Source organism: Zonotrichia leucophrys, chromosome 2, assembly GCF_028769735.1.
Source record: "Zonotrichia leucophrys gambelii isolate GWCS_2022_RI chromosome 2, RI_Zleu_2.0, whole genome shotgun sequence".
Taxonomy (NCBI): Eukaryota; Metazoa; Chordata; class Aves; order Passeriformes; family Passerellidae; genus Zonotrichia; species Zonotrichia leucophrys.
The window spans coordinates 82,961,872-82,976,798 of NC_088171.1; the positions used below are offsets into that span (position 1 = coordinate 82,961,872).

The 14,927-nt window shown below is 53.8% G+C and overlaps 1 protein-coding gene across 4 annotated transcripts; it reads left to right on the top strand.

Moving 5' to 3' along the window:
- The first annotated feature begins 1,019 nt into the window (after positions 1 to 1,019).
- Positions 1,020 to 14,103, top strand: LOC135444220 (myosin-6-like). Of its 4 annotated transcripts, none has more exons than XM_064705546.1 (38): positions 1,020 to 1,220; positions 1,716 to 1,859; positions 2,434 to 2,590; positions 2,759 to 2,786; positions 2,883 to 2,991; positions 3,073 to 3,165; positions 3,288 to 3,351; positions 3,845 to 3,943; positions 4,086 to 4,189; positions 4,847 to 4,985; positions 5,071 to 5,339; positions 5,528 to 5,698; positions 5,837 to 6,146; positions 6,251 to 6,324; positions 6,466 to 6,553; positions 6,638 to 6,755; positions 6,843 to 6,966; positions 7,164 to 7,300; positions 7,390 to 7,516; positions 7,625 to 7,753; positions 7,842 to 8,084; positions 8,318 to 8,494; positions 8,595 to 8,740; positions 8,818 to 8,908; positions 9,173 to 9,562; positions 9,652 to 9,778; positions 9,880 to 9,998; positions 10,403 to 10,599; positions 10,797 to 10,980; positions 11,056 to 11,221; positions 11,300 to 11,424; positions 11,506 to 11,814; positions 11,893 to 12,096; positions 12,302 to 12,427; positions 12,530 to 12,805; positions 13,240 to 13,335; positions 13,867 to 14,001; positions 14,083 to 14,103. In XM_064705546.1, the coding sequence occupies exons 1-38, from the start codon at positions 1,020 to 1,022 to the stop codon at positions 14,101 to 14,103; spliced, it is 5,817 nt and encodes a 1,938-aa protein (XP_064561616.1). The 4 variants fall into 4 exon arrangements, with proteins under 4 accessions (XP_064561616.1, XP_064561617.1, XP_064561618.1 ...); XM_064705547.1 differs by having other exon boundaries at positions 14,086 to 14,103; XM_064705548.1 differs by having other exon boundaries at positions 6,263 to 6,324.
- Positions 14,104 to 14,927: the final 824 nt, after the last annotated feature.

Consider the following 14,927-nt stretch of genomic DNA (forward strand, 5'->3'; position numbering starts at 1 on the left):
GCACCAGCAGGGCTATGGGGCACATGGGGTCTACGTGGCAAAGTGATCTATGGGGCATAAAGGGGTCTATGGGGCAAAGAGGGTCTGTAGGGGGCAAGGGATGTAGCCCTACTCACCCTCTCCATGTTCTTCCAGCTTCCTTCGTCTTACCTGCTAGATCCACAGACTCCAGGTGAGGGTGATGCTGTGGGGGAGCATGGGGATGGGTTCTTTGGGTGGAGGGAGTGGTGGGGCCATGCTGCTATAGGGTGTGTGTGTCGCTACAGGGTCTGCACATCACTACAGGGGATCCATACTTTGCTGTGGGGGTTTGCATGTGGGGCTGTGCAGGACTCTAAGGTTCCCTGCATTGTTATAGGGGTCTCTGCACTGCTATGGGTCTCTGTGCATCACTGTAGGGGTGCCTGAATCATTATGGGGGACTGTGTGTGGCTATAGGGATCTTTGTGCTGCAGGGGGCCATGCACCATTCCAGGGTTGTGGGGGTGCCTGCGTCAGTACAGGAGTCTGTGCATGGGGCTGTGCATGGGACTGGGGTCCCTGCATGATTATAGGGGTCTGCCCACAGCTACAGGGGATCTGTGCACTGTGTAGGGCTCAATACATGAGGTCATGAATGGCTACAGGATTCTGTGCATGGGGCCATGCTCACCTATGAAGTCCTGTACATCAGCATTGGGGGTCCTTTAATGGTTAAAGGGGTCCCTTTAATTGTTATAGGGAGTCCCTGAATCACTGCAGGAGTCTGTGCAGGGGGCAGTGCATGACTACGTGGGCGTGCAGAGGGCTACAGGGTGCACATCTCTAGGGACCCATGCATGGGGCTGTGCGCAGCTGCAAAGCTCCGTGTCTGGCTCTGGGGTCTGCCACAGGGGTCTGGGCATGGCTAAGGGGGCCCATGCATGGCAATGGGCTCTGGCCAGTGGGGCTGTGTGGGGCCATGGAACAGGGGGCGGGACCCTGTGGCCACGGGCTGGCAGCCCCCGGGTGATGCAGGGTCCGTGTCTGTGCGGGGCAGGATGGCGGACGCGGTGCTGGCAGCGCTGGGGGCGGCAGCGCCGTTCCTGCGGCCCGGGGAGCGGGAGCGGCTGGCAGCGCAGACCAGACCCTTCGACCCGCGCAGCGAGTGCTTCGTCCCACACCCCCGGGAGGAGTTCGTGCGGGGCCGGGTGACGGGGCGGCAGGGAGGGGAGGCCACCGTGCAGACTGAGCTGGGAGAGGTGGGCAGCTGGGGGATGGAGGGGTGAAGGGAGGGGGGCAAAGGGCCATGTGGGGCAAAGGGTTAATGGGGGTGAGGGGGCAATGGAAGGAGGGGATATGGATGGCAAGAGTTGATGGCAGGTGGGGGCATAAGAGGTGACTGGTGTGGGAAGAAAAGAGGGGATTTGGCATCATGGGGTATGAGGGGTTGGTGGGAAGTAGGAGGGTGAAGGGTTAAGGAGGGAGGAATTAATGAGATGAAATTAATGGGGGAGGAGTTAAAGAAGGGAGTGGGGTTGAAGGTTTGGGGGAGAGCAAACGGAGGAGGGGGAAACCAGGCTGATAGTGGTGGGAGCCCCGACCCATTGAAGTCTCACAACCGATGGGGGGTACCCTCCAAACCTTAGGAGACCACTCTCAACCCATGAAAGAAATCCTACCAATGGAGCACCCCCTACCCCCCAAGCCATGGACATCTCCCAACCCCCAGCCCCATGTCTCTCCATTCCCCTCAGACGGTGACGGTGAAGGAAGCTGACATTCACCAGCAGAATCCCCCCAAATTTGACAAGATCGAGGACATGGCGATGCTGACCTTCCTCCATGAGCCCGCTGTCCTTTACAACCTCAAGGAGCGCTATGCCTCTTGGCTAATCTATGTGAGCCTTCCCACAAGCCCCTGGAGCACCTGGGAAGTAGGCGAGGCCTTCCCCACAGCCTATGGGATAGATGGATGGAAACTAGGGACCCTTCCCTAAAGCTCTTGGGATACCTAATACCAGATGGGACTTCCAGAGAATCTATGGGCCACCTAAAACCTGGTGTGGCTTTTTCACAGACTTTGGGACACCTAGAACCTGGTGGCTCTTTTTCCAGCCCCCTTGGGCCACCCAGACCAAAAATAATCCCATTTCTAGACTGCCTCAGCCACCAAGACCTCAGATGTTGCATCACCTGACCCCTGTGGCCACCCAGATCCAAGATGTCACTTCAATAGCTCCCTTGATAGGACATAATATGTTCCATCCCCAGATCCCTTGGGCCCCTGACAAGAGGTGTCCCAGCCCTCTGCATGTTGTGGGCCACCCAGACCCAAGATGTCCCTTCTCCAGACCCTTTTCAGACAAGATCGGGACATTCCGTCACCACATCCTGTGGGCCACCTAGACCTAGGATGTCCCCACCTGGTGGGCTGGCACCTCCTGGCTCTGACCTGCCTGCCCTTTTCTTCAGACCTACTCGGGGCTCTTCTGTGTGACTGTCAACCCCTACAAGTGGTTGCCTGTCTACAATGCCGAGGTGGTGGCTGCCTACCGGGGAAAGAAGCGGAGTGAAGCTCCACCCCACATCTTCTCCATCTCTGACAATGCCTACCAGAACATGCTGACAGGTAAGGATGTTCTGTGAGGACATCAAACTAGAAGAGCCCACTCCAATAAACGGCTCCTGACTTAGAACTGGTTCTCACCTGGGAGGATGGAGAATCTCAGCCTCAACCCTAAGACCCCAAGTATGTTTCCCAGCTTCATCCCATCTGACTCTTCTTTTTTCTTGGCAGACCGAGAGAACCAGTCCATCCTCATCACGTAAGGCCCTGCTTTCTCCAGCCCTGTCCCAGAGCAGTGGGGAGGGATGAAGGACCCATCAGGGTGTTATCCAATATCTCACTGTTGCTCCCCCAGCGGAGAATCCGGGGCGGGGAAGACAGTCAACACAAAGAGGGTCATCCAGTACTTTGCCAGCATTGCTGCCATTGGCGACCGTAAGAAGGAGGTCACCAATAGCAGCAAGGTGAGTTCCTCAGTCCATGTACCCTTGGCAGAGAGTGTACACCAGTGGTATCCACACCCAGCATTGTCCCACCCCATGCAGGGCACCCTGGAGGACCAGATCATCCAGGCCAACCCTGCCTTGGAGGCCTTCGGCAATGCCAAGACCCTCCGCAACGACAACTCCTCCCGATTTGTGAGTGATGGGAGTGGGTTGTATGAGGAAGGGTCTGTGGGGCAGTTTGAGGGACAGGATCTGTGGTGTGGGATCTGCTGCATGAAGGCAGCCACCTCCACCTCCTGCCACTGCTTTCCCAGGGAAAGTTCATCCGGATCCATTTTGGGGCCACCGGGAAGTTGGCATCAGCTGACATAGAGACCTGTGAGTGGGTTGAGAGCCCAGTGAGAGGCTGTCTTGTAGTCCATTATCCATCCATGGACTTATCTATCCATGGATTTATTCATCCATCCTAGGACTCCTCCATGTATGGACTCCTCCATCCACCCATGAACTTCATCCATCCACCCAGAAGCTACATTCATCCACACATATCTCCCTTCTTCCTTCCATTCAGTCGCCTCTTCATCTCCATCTCCTTATCCCACCATTGACCTGACCCTCCACCTCCAATTCTTTGTTCCTCCATCTCCTTGTGTCTACCTCCCTCCCTCCTTGCCTGCCTCCCCTTCATCCATGTCCATCCCTTCATCTGTCTTCATGGTTGATGGATCCATCATCTCATCCCACTATCCATCTGACCTTTCATTTTCCTCTCTTCTTCCCGCCATATCGTCATCCCACCATCCATCTCTCCATATCTCAATCCATCTCCTCACTGCAACTTCCATCCTCCTTCTCTCTATATCCACCTCAGACCTCCTGGAGAAGTCCCGTGTCATCTTCCAGCTGAAGGCTGAGAGGAACTACCACATCTTTTACCAGATCCTTTCCAACAAGAAGCCAGAGCTGCTAGGTGAGTAAGATGCTTGGCCTTGAGTCTTCTACCTCCTCTTCTCCAATTCTCCACTCCTTCCTGGGGCAATTGAGGATGATTTGGGGCTGTTTAGCCAGTGCAAATGCCCAGTTTTTCTCTCTATCCTGGCCCCATGGAACAGAGATGCTTCTCATCACGAACAACCCCTATGACTACAGTTATGTCTCCCAAGGAGAGGTGACTGTGGCCTCCATTGATGACTCTGAAGAGCTGTTGGCAACTGACGTAAGTGGTGGAGTGGGCAGGTGGACATCCCCATGAAGGTGGATGGTTGAAATAGTAGAAGATGGATAGGTGGAGGAGAGGAGGAACACAGGGACGAGAGGTGGAGGATAGGAAGGGTGGAAGATGGTAGGTGGTGGAGTGGGATGATGTGGGGTGAGGGATAGAAGGTATGACAGAAGGCAGGGAGTGGAGGAGGTTTTGGATAGAGATAAAAACAGTACTTAAGTGGGGGAGTACTTAGGTGAACAGATGTGTCTGTGGGTGAACAAGTCCTTAAACAGATAGATGAGTCCATGGATGCATGGATGAAGTTAATGGTGAATGGATCAGTCCATGGATGGATGAATCCATAAATGGATGAGTCTATGGATGGATGAATGGTTAGAAGAATCCATGGATAGGTAAATGGATGAATGTAGTCCTCGGATAGATGGATGGATGGATGTATCCATGTATGGATGGACAGCTAGATCCATGGATTCATGAGTCCTCATATGGATGTATGGATGAGTGAATCCATAATGGAAGAGTCCATGGATGGATGAGTCTGCAGATGGACAGAGAAGGTGATGAGCTGCAAGGGCAGAGAGACACAAATGGTGGCCAGCAGAGAGCCACGACCACAGCTGGTGGCAAGGCCCTCTCCCTATCACCCAGAGTGCTTTTGATGTCCTGGGCTTCACGGCTGAGGAGAAGGCTGGTGTCTACAAGCTGACGGGTGCCATCATGCACTTTGGCAACATGAAGTTCAAGCAGAAGCAACGAGAAGAGCAGGCAGAACCAGATGGTACTGAAGGTGAGTGGGTTCGGAATGACATAGGCCTTGGGGTCACCCAGCTAGGTGGAATCTGACAGCACGTCTTTATCTTGATGCTCTGCAGATGCTGACAAGTCAGCCTACCTGATGGGGCTGAACTCAGCTGATCTTCTCAAGGGGTTGTGTCACCCACGGGTGAAGGTGGGCAATGAATATGTCACCAAGGGGCAGAATGTCCAGCAGGTGTACTACTCCATTGGGGCCTTGGCCAAGGCTGTATATGAGAAGATGTTTAACTGGATGGTGGTGAGGATCAACAACTCCCTGGACACCAAGCAGCCAAGGCAGTACTTCATCGGTGTGCTAGACATCGCTGGATTTGAAATCTTTGATGTGAGGACTGAGGGGGTGGCAGGGTATTTGTCCTCTTGGGGGTTGTGTTGATCCTCTTGGGTGTTGAGTTGACTTCATTGATACTACTGGGCATTCCTTTGACCCAGCTGGGGCTCAGGTTCACCTATGGATCTCATCAGGCATTCTGTTGAATGCCAGTTAACCTCATCTTCTCTCTCCTTCCCCAGTTCAACAGCTTTGAGCAGCTCTGCATCAACTTCACCAATGAGAAGCTGCAGCAGTTTTTCAACCACCACATGTTTGTGCTGGAGCAAGAGGAATACAAGAAGGAGGGCATTGAATGGGAGTTCATTGACTTTGGCATGGACCTCCAGGCCTGCATTGACCTCATTGAGAAGGTACCACCTCCCCCAGGGTCTCGTGGGGGCTGAAAGGACTTCAGGGGGAAGGGCCCTTTCAGCTGGAGCCTGCCAGGGGCCCCAAAGTTGATCAGCTGGGTTGTGCTTGGTGTCCTCCACCACCACTTTTCTTCCTAGCCCATGGGGATCATGTCCATCCTGGAGGAGGAGTGCATGTTTCCCAAAGCCTCAGACATGACCTTCAAGGCCAAGCTGTTTGATAATCACCTGGGCAAGTCAGCCAACTTTGGGAAGCCACGCAATGTCAAGGGGAAGCCAGAAGCCCATTTCTCTCTTGTCCACTATGCTGGCACAGTGGATTACAACATTATTGGGTGGCTGGAGAAGAACAAGGACCCTCTCAATGAGACAGTGGTGGGGCTCTACCAGAAATCAGCCCTGAAGCTCTTGGCCAACCTCTTCTCCAACTACGCTGGGGCAGATGCTGGTGGGTGAATGGATGATGGGGTGATGGAGCAATGAGTTGATGGAGAAGACTACTGTCTACTAGTCACCCTCTTTCCTGTGTTACCCTATCCCCCTTCTCTCTAGGTGGTGATGGAGGGAAGGGGAAAGGAGCCAAGAAGAAAGGTTCCTCTTTTCAGACCGTCTCAGCACTGCATAGGGTGAGTGACCTACATAGTGGACCCAGTTTGGAGCAATGGGAGGACAATCTCCTGAGTAGTGGAAGACACCTTCAGTCCCACAGACCCTCTCTTGCTCTCTCATTAGTCAGCTTCTTCTCTCCTCCCTCCCTCCCTCAACAGGAGAACCTCAACAAGCTGATGGCCAACCTCAAGACCACCCACCCTCACTTTGTCCGCTGCATCATCCCCAATGAGCGGAAGGAGCCGGGTGAGCAAAGGGCAAGGCTGAGGGCAGAGAGAAGGGTGGTAGGTGTGGCTTGTGGCTGACACCACCCCTCTGACCCACTGCCAGGTGTGATGGACAATCCCCTGGTAATGCACCAGCTGCGCTGCAACGGGGTGCTAGAGGGCATCCGCATCTGCCGCAAGGGCTTCCCCAATCGCATCCTCTATGGGGACTTCAGACAGCGGTAGGCACAGAGGAGAAAATGTGGGGATGGGGTGGACAACCCGACTGGGACTGACCTCAGGGTTTTCATGTCCTCTCTGGTCACCAGGTACCGCATCCTGAACCCTGCTGCCATCCCTGAGGGGCAGTTCATTGACAGTCGCAAGGGGGCTGAAAAGCTCCTGGGATCCATTGACATTGACCACAACCAGTACAAATTTGGACACACTAAGGTAAGGGCACATGGTGTCTCCATGGTCCTACCACCCATGGGGTCATGTGGACCCCATGGTCTCACCACTGATGTGTCCACCTGCCTATCCACCGCACCATCCATCGCTTCATTCTCCCAACAACCTGTCAGCCCATCCATCTGTCCACGAACTCTTCCAACCAATTCACCCTCTTGTTTGCCTCCTTTGTCCATCAGGTCTTCTTCAAGGCTGGGCTGCTGGGACTGCTGGAGGAGATGCGGGATGAGCGCCTCTCCCGCATCATCACCCGCATCCAGGCTCAGGCCCGAGGGCAGCTCATGCGCATTGAGTTCAAGAAGATCCTGGAGCGCCGGTGAGAGGGGAGAGGTCTTTCTCCTGGAGAAGGGACATCTGGTGGGTCATCAGATTGGTGGTGTAGTGACATTTGCCTCACCATTCTAGGGACTCACTGCTGGTGATCCAGTGGAACATCAGGGCCTTCATGGGGGTGAAGAACTGGCCTTGGATGAAGCTCTACTTCAAGATCAAGCCTTTGCTGAAGAGTGCTGAGACAGAAAAGGAGATGCAGGTGGGAGGAGGTGATGAGACAGGCAGCTTGGGATCCAAAATGGGTTGGGTGATGTTGATGGATAGAGGGGATTGGATGTGGCTACTGGTCGCCTGGGTTCTTCTTTAGAACATGAAGGAAGAATTTGGGAGGCTGAAGGAAGCCCTGGAGAAGTCAGAGACCCGGCGCAAGGAGCTGGAGGAGAAGATGGTCTCCATGCTGCAGGAGAAGAATGACCTTCAGCTCCAAGTGCAGGCCGTAAGTGAGACTGCCCCAAAAAACCATGTCAGGGGGGTGACCAGCAGCCCTCCAGGGCCACCCTACTTCATCTACCACTCCAATACAGGAGCAGGACAACCTGAATGATGCTGAGGAGCGCTGTGACCAGCTGATCAAGAACAAGATCCAGCTGGAGGCCAAGGTGAAGGAGCTGACAGAGAGATTGGAGGATGAAGAAGAGATGAATGCAGAGCTGACAGCTAGGAAGAGGAAGCTGGAGGATGAGTGTTCGGAGCTGAAAAAGGATATTGATGATCTAGAGCTGACTCTGGCCAAGGTGGAGAAGGAGAAACATGCCACTGAGAACAAGGTGAGTCTGGAGAGAGGCCTTGACCTTAAGTTGTAGTGATTTGGATCAAAACAACCTGGTTGTGTGGGGTTGAGGAGATCCAGGGCTAGTTGATCTGGACTACATGAAGACCCAACATCCTTTGGCTTCTCTACCACTGCAGTGGCCTCATTGGTCAAGGACAACAGCAGCATCACTCAGCTTTGCCCTACCTCTGGTACTAAGCTGGAGGCCTAGTGTTTCTCCTCCTTCAGGTCAAGAACCTCACAGAGGAGATGGCTGGGCTGGATGAAACCATTGCAAAACTAACGAAGGAGAAGAAGGCCCTGCAAGAATCTCACCAGCAGACACTGGATGACCTGCAGGCAGAGGAGGACAAAGTCAACACCCTGACAAAGGCCAAACTCAAGATGGAACAGCAAGTGGATGACGTGAGTGCAGTCAGGTCCTACCATGAGTAGTACTAAGGAGCTTTCTGGGGCAGATATGATGGAAAACTGAGGTTCTCCCCTTTTCCATGTTTCCACACAGCTTGAAGGCTCCCTAGAACAGGAGAAGAAGGTCCGGATGGACCTGGAACGGGCAAAAAGGAAGCTGGAAGGCGACTTGAAGCTAACCCAGGAGAACATCATGGACCTGGAGAATGACAAGCAGCAGCTGGAGGAGAAGCTCAAGAAGTAAAAATGGACCTCTTTCCTCAATCTAAAGTGGAGGCAAGGGCAGGAACCTCACTGGTAACTGCTTTCATTTTCAGGAAAGAGTTTGAGATCAACCAGCAGAACAGCAAAGTTGAGGATGAGCAGGCTCTGGCTCTGCAGCTCCAGAAGAAGCTGAAAGAGCTGCAGGTGAGGGATCTATTCTCTGCTTATTTGGGCTGGACTGGAGAGCCTCTGGCTGGTTGGGTGGACGTGAAGAGTCCCTATCTGGTTAGGCTGAGTTTAGGCGTTTTCCATTGGTTGACAAATGTTCAGATGTCTGGCATGAGCTGAAGTGTTTTCAGCTTATTGAGGTGAGTTGGGTTGAAAAGTCTCCAGCTCAGCTGGTTGAGTTGAGTGGAGGAGTTGGGTGGAGCCAAGTCTGCTGACAACAGCTCCATCCCCGGAACACAGGCGCGGATTGAGGAGCTGGAGGAGGAGCTGGAAGCAGAGCGGACAGGCAGAGCTAAGGTGGAGAAGCTGCGCTCAGACCTGTCACGGGAGCTGGAGGAGATCAGCGAGCGGCTGGAGGAGGCGGGTGGTGTCACTTCAGTGCAGATCGAGCTCAACAAGAAGCGGGAGGCAGAGTTCCAGAAGATGCGGCGGGACCTGGAGGAGGCCACGCTGCAGCATGAGGCCACGGCAGCTGCGCTGCGCAAGAAGCACGCCGACAGCGTGGCCGAGCTCAGCGAGCAGATCGACAACTTACAGCGTGTCAAGCAGAAGCTGGAAAAGGAGAAGAGCGACCTCAAGCTGGAGCTGGATGACCTCAGCTCCAACATGGAGCAACTCATAAAAGCCAAGGTAGAAAGAGGCCAAGGTGGAAATCCTGTCTCCATCATGGGCATCATTCTCCTTCTTCATTCCTTCCCTCCATACTTTTCTCCTCCAAGGTGGGCATGGAGAAGATCTCTCGCACCATGGAGGACCAGGCAGCTGAACACCGGGCCAAGTTGGAGGAGACACAACGAGTCCTCAATGACACCAGCACCCAAAGGGCCAAGCTCCAGACTGAGAATGGTGCGAACCCTGACCCATCATACCCCTCACTCCACATCCTCAACCCCTGCCCCACATCTTCAATCCTTGCTACAACTTGAAAACCTGCCCTACCTCTGCAGGAGAGCTGTCCCGCCAGCTGGAGGAAAAGGAGGCCCTTGTCTCTCAATTAACTAGGGGCAAGCAGTCATACACCCAGCAGATGGAGGACTTGAAGAGGCAGCTGGAGGAGGAGATGAAGGTGAGGTTTGTGGGATGGCTGATAGGGTCTCCAGGAGGGCCACAAGACAAGGTGCCCTTCACCCTCATAGTGGTAGCGCCAAATGGAATTCAAGTTTAGGCCAGTTCAGTGGGGTGGTTGCATCTAAGAGTGGTTGAGGTGGGTTGCATTGGTCTAACAGCTGAGAGGTTGGGCTGAGGAGGTCAGTTCTGAAGCAGCTGGGTTGATCTATGGATGGTTGGGTGGCACTGGACGAGGAGAAGTAAAACTGGGCCACACTAGAGCATCTTTAGATTGCTCTGGGTCAAGATGCGCTGAATTTGGTTGGAATGATCTAGAGGTTTGGCTGAGAAATACCAGTGCTTACTGAGTTTGAGGACATACACATAGGTCAAGTTCACCTACTCCTTGCCTCTCCCTCCCAGGCCAAGAATGCACTGGCCCATGCCCTGCAGTCAGCCCGGCATGACTGTGACCTTCTGAGGGAGCAGTATGAGGAGGAGACAGAGGCCAAGGCTGAGCTCCAGCGCTCGCTCTCCAAGGCCAACTCTGAGGTGGCACAGTGGAGGACCAAGTATGAGACAGATGCCATCCAGCGCACTGAGGAACTGGAGGAGGCCAAGTGAGTCCTCTCCCCATGAAAGGAAACCTCTGTGAGGCAGGGAAGAGTGCATACACTTCCACTGTAGAAGAATCTGGAGAAGATATAGGGATCTGGAGATGGTGGAAATCCAGATCCTCGGCCAATGAATAGGGAGAATAAGGTGAATTGGCCCACTTGGTCCATGGGTCACACAGCCAGGTTTTCTCCCACGGCAGGAAGAAGCTGGCCCAGCGGCTGCAGGAGGCTGAGGAGGCAGTGGAGGCGGTCAATGCTAAGTGTTCCTCCCTGGAGAAGACCAAACACCGGCTGCAAAATGAGATTGAGGACCTGATGGCAGATGTGGAGCGATCAAATGCAGCAGCTGCTGCATTGGACAAGAAGCAGAGAAACTTTGACAAGGTACAAGGACACAGTGGTGAGACAGGAGCAGACAGGAGGCACAGGGATAGAGGGTGACCCCTAGCTTTGCTCCAGATCTTGTCTGAGTGGAAACAGAAGTTTGAAGAGTCACAGATGGAGCTGGAGGCATCGCAGAAAGAGGCCAGGTCCCTCAGCACTGAGCTCTTCAAGCTGAAGAATGCCTATGAGGAGTCACTTGAGCACCTGGAAACCTTCAAAAGGGAGAACAAGAACCTCCAAGGTGAGACTGTGGTACTCCCCCTGCCCACCTTCTTCTCCACCACTTTCCACCAAGTCTGATGAGATCTTATCTGAGTAGAGGAGATCTCGGACCTGACGGAGCAGCTGGGTGGCAGCCACAAGACCATCCACGAACTGGAGAAGGTCCGGAAGCAGCTGGATGCTGAGAAACTGGAGCTCCAAGCTGCACTGGAGGAGGCTGAGGTGGGCCAAATCACATCTCCATGAGTCTCATGTTGTCTTGGTCTTTTCTGTTGCTTACTAATTTCTCTTTGTATCGACCAGGCCTCTCTGGAGCATGAGGAGGGAAAGATCCTGAGGGCCCAACTGGAGTTCAACCAGGTCAAGGCAGACTATGAGCGCAAGCTGGCCGAGAAGGATGAGGAGATGGAGCAGGCCAAGCGCAACCACCTGCGGGTGGTGGACTCACTGCAGACCTCATTGGACGCTGAGACCCGGAGCCGCAACGAGGCCCTGAGGCTGAAGAAGAAGATGGAGGGTGACCTCAATGAGATGGAGATTCAGCTCAGCCATGCCAACCGTGTGGCTGCAGAAGCTCAGTCTCACCTGAAAGCAGCCCAGGCTCACCTCAAGGTGGGATTACACACCTATAAGGAGGTCTTCCTAGCCCCCTGAGCTGCAGGCTGATGTCCATTTTATTTATCCCAACAGGACACCCAGCTGCAGCTGGATGATGTGGTAAGAGCCAATGAGGACCTGAAGGAGAATATTGCCATCGTGGAGAGGAGAAACAACCTTCTCCAATCTGAGCTGGAGGAGATGCAGGCAGTGGTGGAACAGACTGAGAGGGCTCGCAAGTTGGCTGAGCAGGAGCTGATTGAGGCCAGTGAGAGGGTCCAGCTTCTCCACTCACAGGTAAGACATCACATACCTTCAAGGATAGAGGTCACCTCCATCCAATGGGTGTGCACTTCTAATGGGTTGAGTTACCAAGATCTCCAGATCCTTTAAGCCTGCAGAGTTGGCAGGGAGTTGGGGGGCATTAAGTACTGGGGGGGTTGAAGAAGGATGGGCCAGCAGTTCAAGACACACCTCCTGAGATCCTCTCCTCTAACTCCAGAACACCAGCCTCATCAACCAGAAGAAGAAGATGGAGGCTGACATCTCCCAGCTGCAGACAGAGGTGGAAGAGGCCATCCAGGAGTGCCGGAATGCTGAGGAGAAGGCCAAGAAGGCCATCACTGATGTGAGTGCCATGGTGGGACCAATATCTAGGATACCTTCCTCTGGAGGGTGAAGGAGAACATGCTTTGGTTCTCCTTCTCTGCTTGCTTCTCTCCTTGGGCAGGCGGCCATGATGGCAGAGGAGCTGAAGAAGGAGCAGGACACCAGTGCCCATCTGGAGCGGATGAAGAAGAACATGGAGCAGACCATCAAGGACCTGCAGATGAGGTTGGATGAGGCTGAGCAGCTGGCCCTGAAAGGGGGCAAGAAGCAGCTGCAGAAGCTGGAGGCTCGTGTGCGGGAGCTGGAGAATGAGCTGGAGGCTGAGCAGAAGCGCAATGCTGAGAGCATTAAGGGTCTCCGCAAGTCCGAGCGTCGTGTCAAGGAACTCAGCTATCAGGTGGGGCTCCTGAGATGGCCCAGGTCAATTCCTGCCCCATTGCCACAGGGCCTCATATCTCATGCTGAACATGACCTAGAACATGGCTGACCTGCTGGCCAGGGAGACACAGGTTGTCTTTATTCAATACTATTCACCCACTGCGTGTATCTCTGATACTGCAGTGGGATCCAGAATATTGTGTGGGTCATGAGCCACCCAGGTCATCTCTCAGTGTCCCAGCATCCATGGGGTCTTTGCATGATCCATCCCCTGACCTCATCAGGGGAAAGAAGACATCTCACCTCCTAATCCCAGAGCTGAGGTCACCCACCAATTTTGAGAGGATCCACTCTCCCAGAACATCATTACCTGTCTACTGACCCTCGTACTTGGGTGGTGATTCCAAGTGCCGGTAGGGTCAGGTCAGGATCCATGTGTGTCTCACCCTACAGACAGAGGAAGACCGTAAAAATATGATCCGTCTCCAAGATCTCGTGGACAAGCTCCAGCTGAAGGTCAAGGCCTACAAGCGACAGGCAGAAGAGGCGGTGAGCACTGGGCGGGCAGCCATGGGGCCACCCCTGCCTCGGAGGAGACAGTGTGGGTTTAGGATGTGGGAGACGATGTGGGGAGTAGCAGGAGACTTGAGATGAGGTGGTGGGGTATTAGGGGGTGAGGAGGGTGGGTTGGTGATGGGATTGAGAGATGTTGGTTGGATGTGGGAAGTGGCGGAAGTGGTGAAAGGAAGGAAGGAAGTGGCACAAGGAAGGAAGTGGCGGAAGGAAGTGGCAGAAGGAAGTGGTGGAAGGAAGGAAGAGGCAGAAGGAAGGGGCAGAAGTGGCGGAAGTGGCGGAAGGAAGGCTGTCTTGAAGTTTATGTGGGTGGAAGATTAAATGGCGGGATGGATGGATGGATCATTGAATAGATGGTTGGGTGGTTCAAAAATAGAATGTCTGAAAAAACAGATGTTTCTGCTGTGGGTCAGAGCATAATAAAAGGCAGATGTATGGGGGGCAGAGGGGGTGCAGGAGGCCAGACAGAGCTGTGTGGGAGCCTCACTGGCGTCCCTGCACCCTCAGGAGGAACAGGCCAACACCAACCTGGCCAAGTTCCGCAAGGCACAGCATGAGCTGGATGAGGCAGAGGAGCGTGCCGACATCGCTGAGTCCCAGGTCAACAAGCTGCGGGCCAAGAGCCGCGACATTGGAGCCAAGGTGGGACTTTCCCCTGCCCTATAGCTGCCCCATGGCTGCCCCATGGCTGTCCCCCAACATCCCCTTTTTCTCCTCCCTCAGAAGGGACTCAATGAAGAGTGAAGATCCCGGACCCCCAAGTATCCTACCTGAACTTGCAGCTGTCCCATGTAGACTTCCAAGTGCTCAATTCCCCCTAGCCCCGCAAGCTTCAAAAGCCAATAAAAACCATTGAGCAGCAGCCATTTGTCTGGGGTTGGATTTGTGTGGGGAGGGTGTGGTTATCTCATTGTATGGCACCTGTAATATGGATGGAGCCCATACAAGTTTCTAGTAAATCTGAAATTTGTGAAGAAAAAATTTATGGGATGTGGAAAAAGGGACAGGCCTCATGGGAGCATTGTCAGAGCATTCAGGGATGCAGCAAGGAAGGCCAAAGTCACCTTGGAATTCAATCTGGCAAGGGGTTACAAGGACAACAAGAAGGGCTTCTATGGGTATATCAGCAGCAAAAGAAAGATTAGAGAAAATATGAGGGCACTGCTGAATCAGATGAGAGAGCACCTCTGTGGAGAAGGACCTGGGAGTCTTGGTGGATAACAAGTTGACTATGAGCTGGCTGTGTGTCCTTGGGGCCAGGAGGGCCAATAGTATCCTGAGTGCATTGGGAAGGGTGTGACCAGAGGGTCAAAGGAGATGATCCTGCCCCTCTAGTCAGTCATAGTGAGGCCACATCTGCTGTGGTTCCAGTTCTGGGCTACTCAGCACAAGAAAGACAAGGAGTTACTGGAGAGAGTACAGGAGGCCATGAAGATGATCTGGGATCTGGAGCATCTCCCCAGGGAAAGAGACTGAGGGAGCTGGGCCTATGTCATGGTTTGGGCCTGGCACAGAGCCAGTGCCCCCATGAGAATACCCTCTCCCTGGTGTCTGCTGTGAGATGTGAC

Excerpts from the sequence above, each read along its gene's own strand:
- LOC135444220 (XM_064705546.1), top strand. The coding sequence starts at position 1,020 with ATGGCGGACGCGGTGCTGGCAGCGCTGGGGGCGGCAGCGCCGTTCCTG. Across the intron at positions 7,301-7,389 it reads AAGAAGATCCTGGAGCGCCG|GGACTCACTGCTGGTGATCC; the intron begins GTGAGAGGGGAG and ends TCACCATTCTAG. Across the intron at positions 8,085-8,317 it reads AACATGCCACTGAGAACAAG|GTCAAGAACCTCACAGAGGA; the intron begins GTGAGTCTGGAG and ends CTCCTCCTTCAG.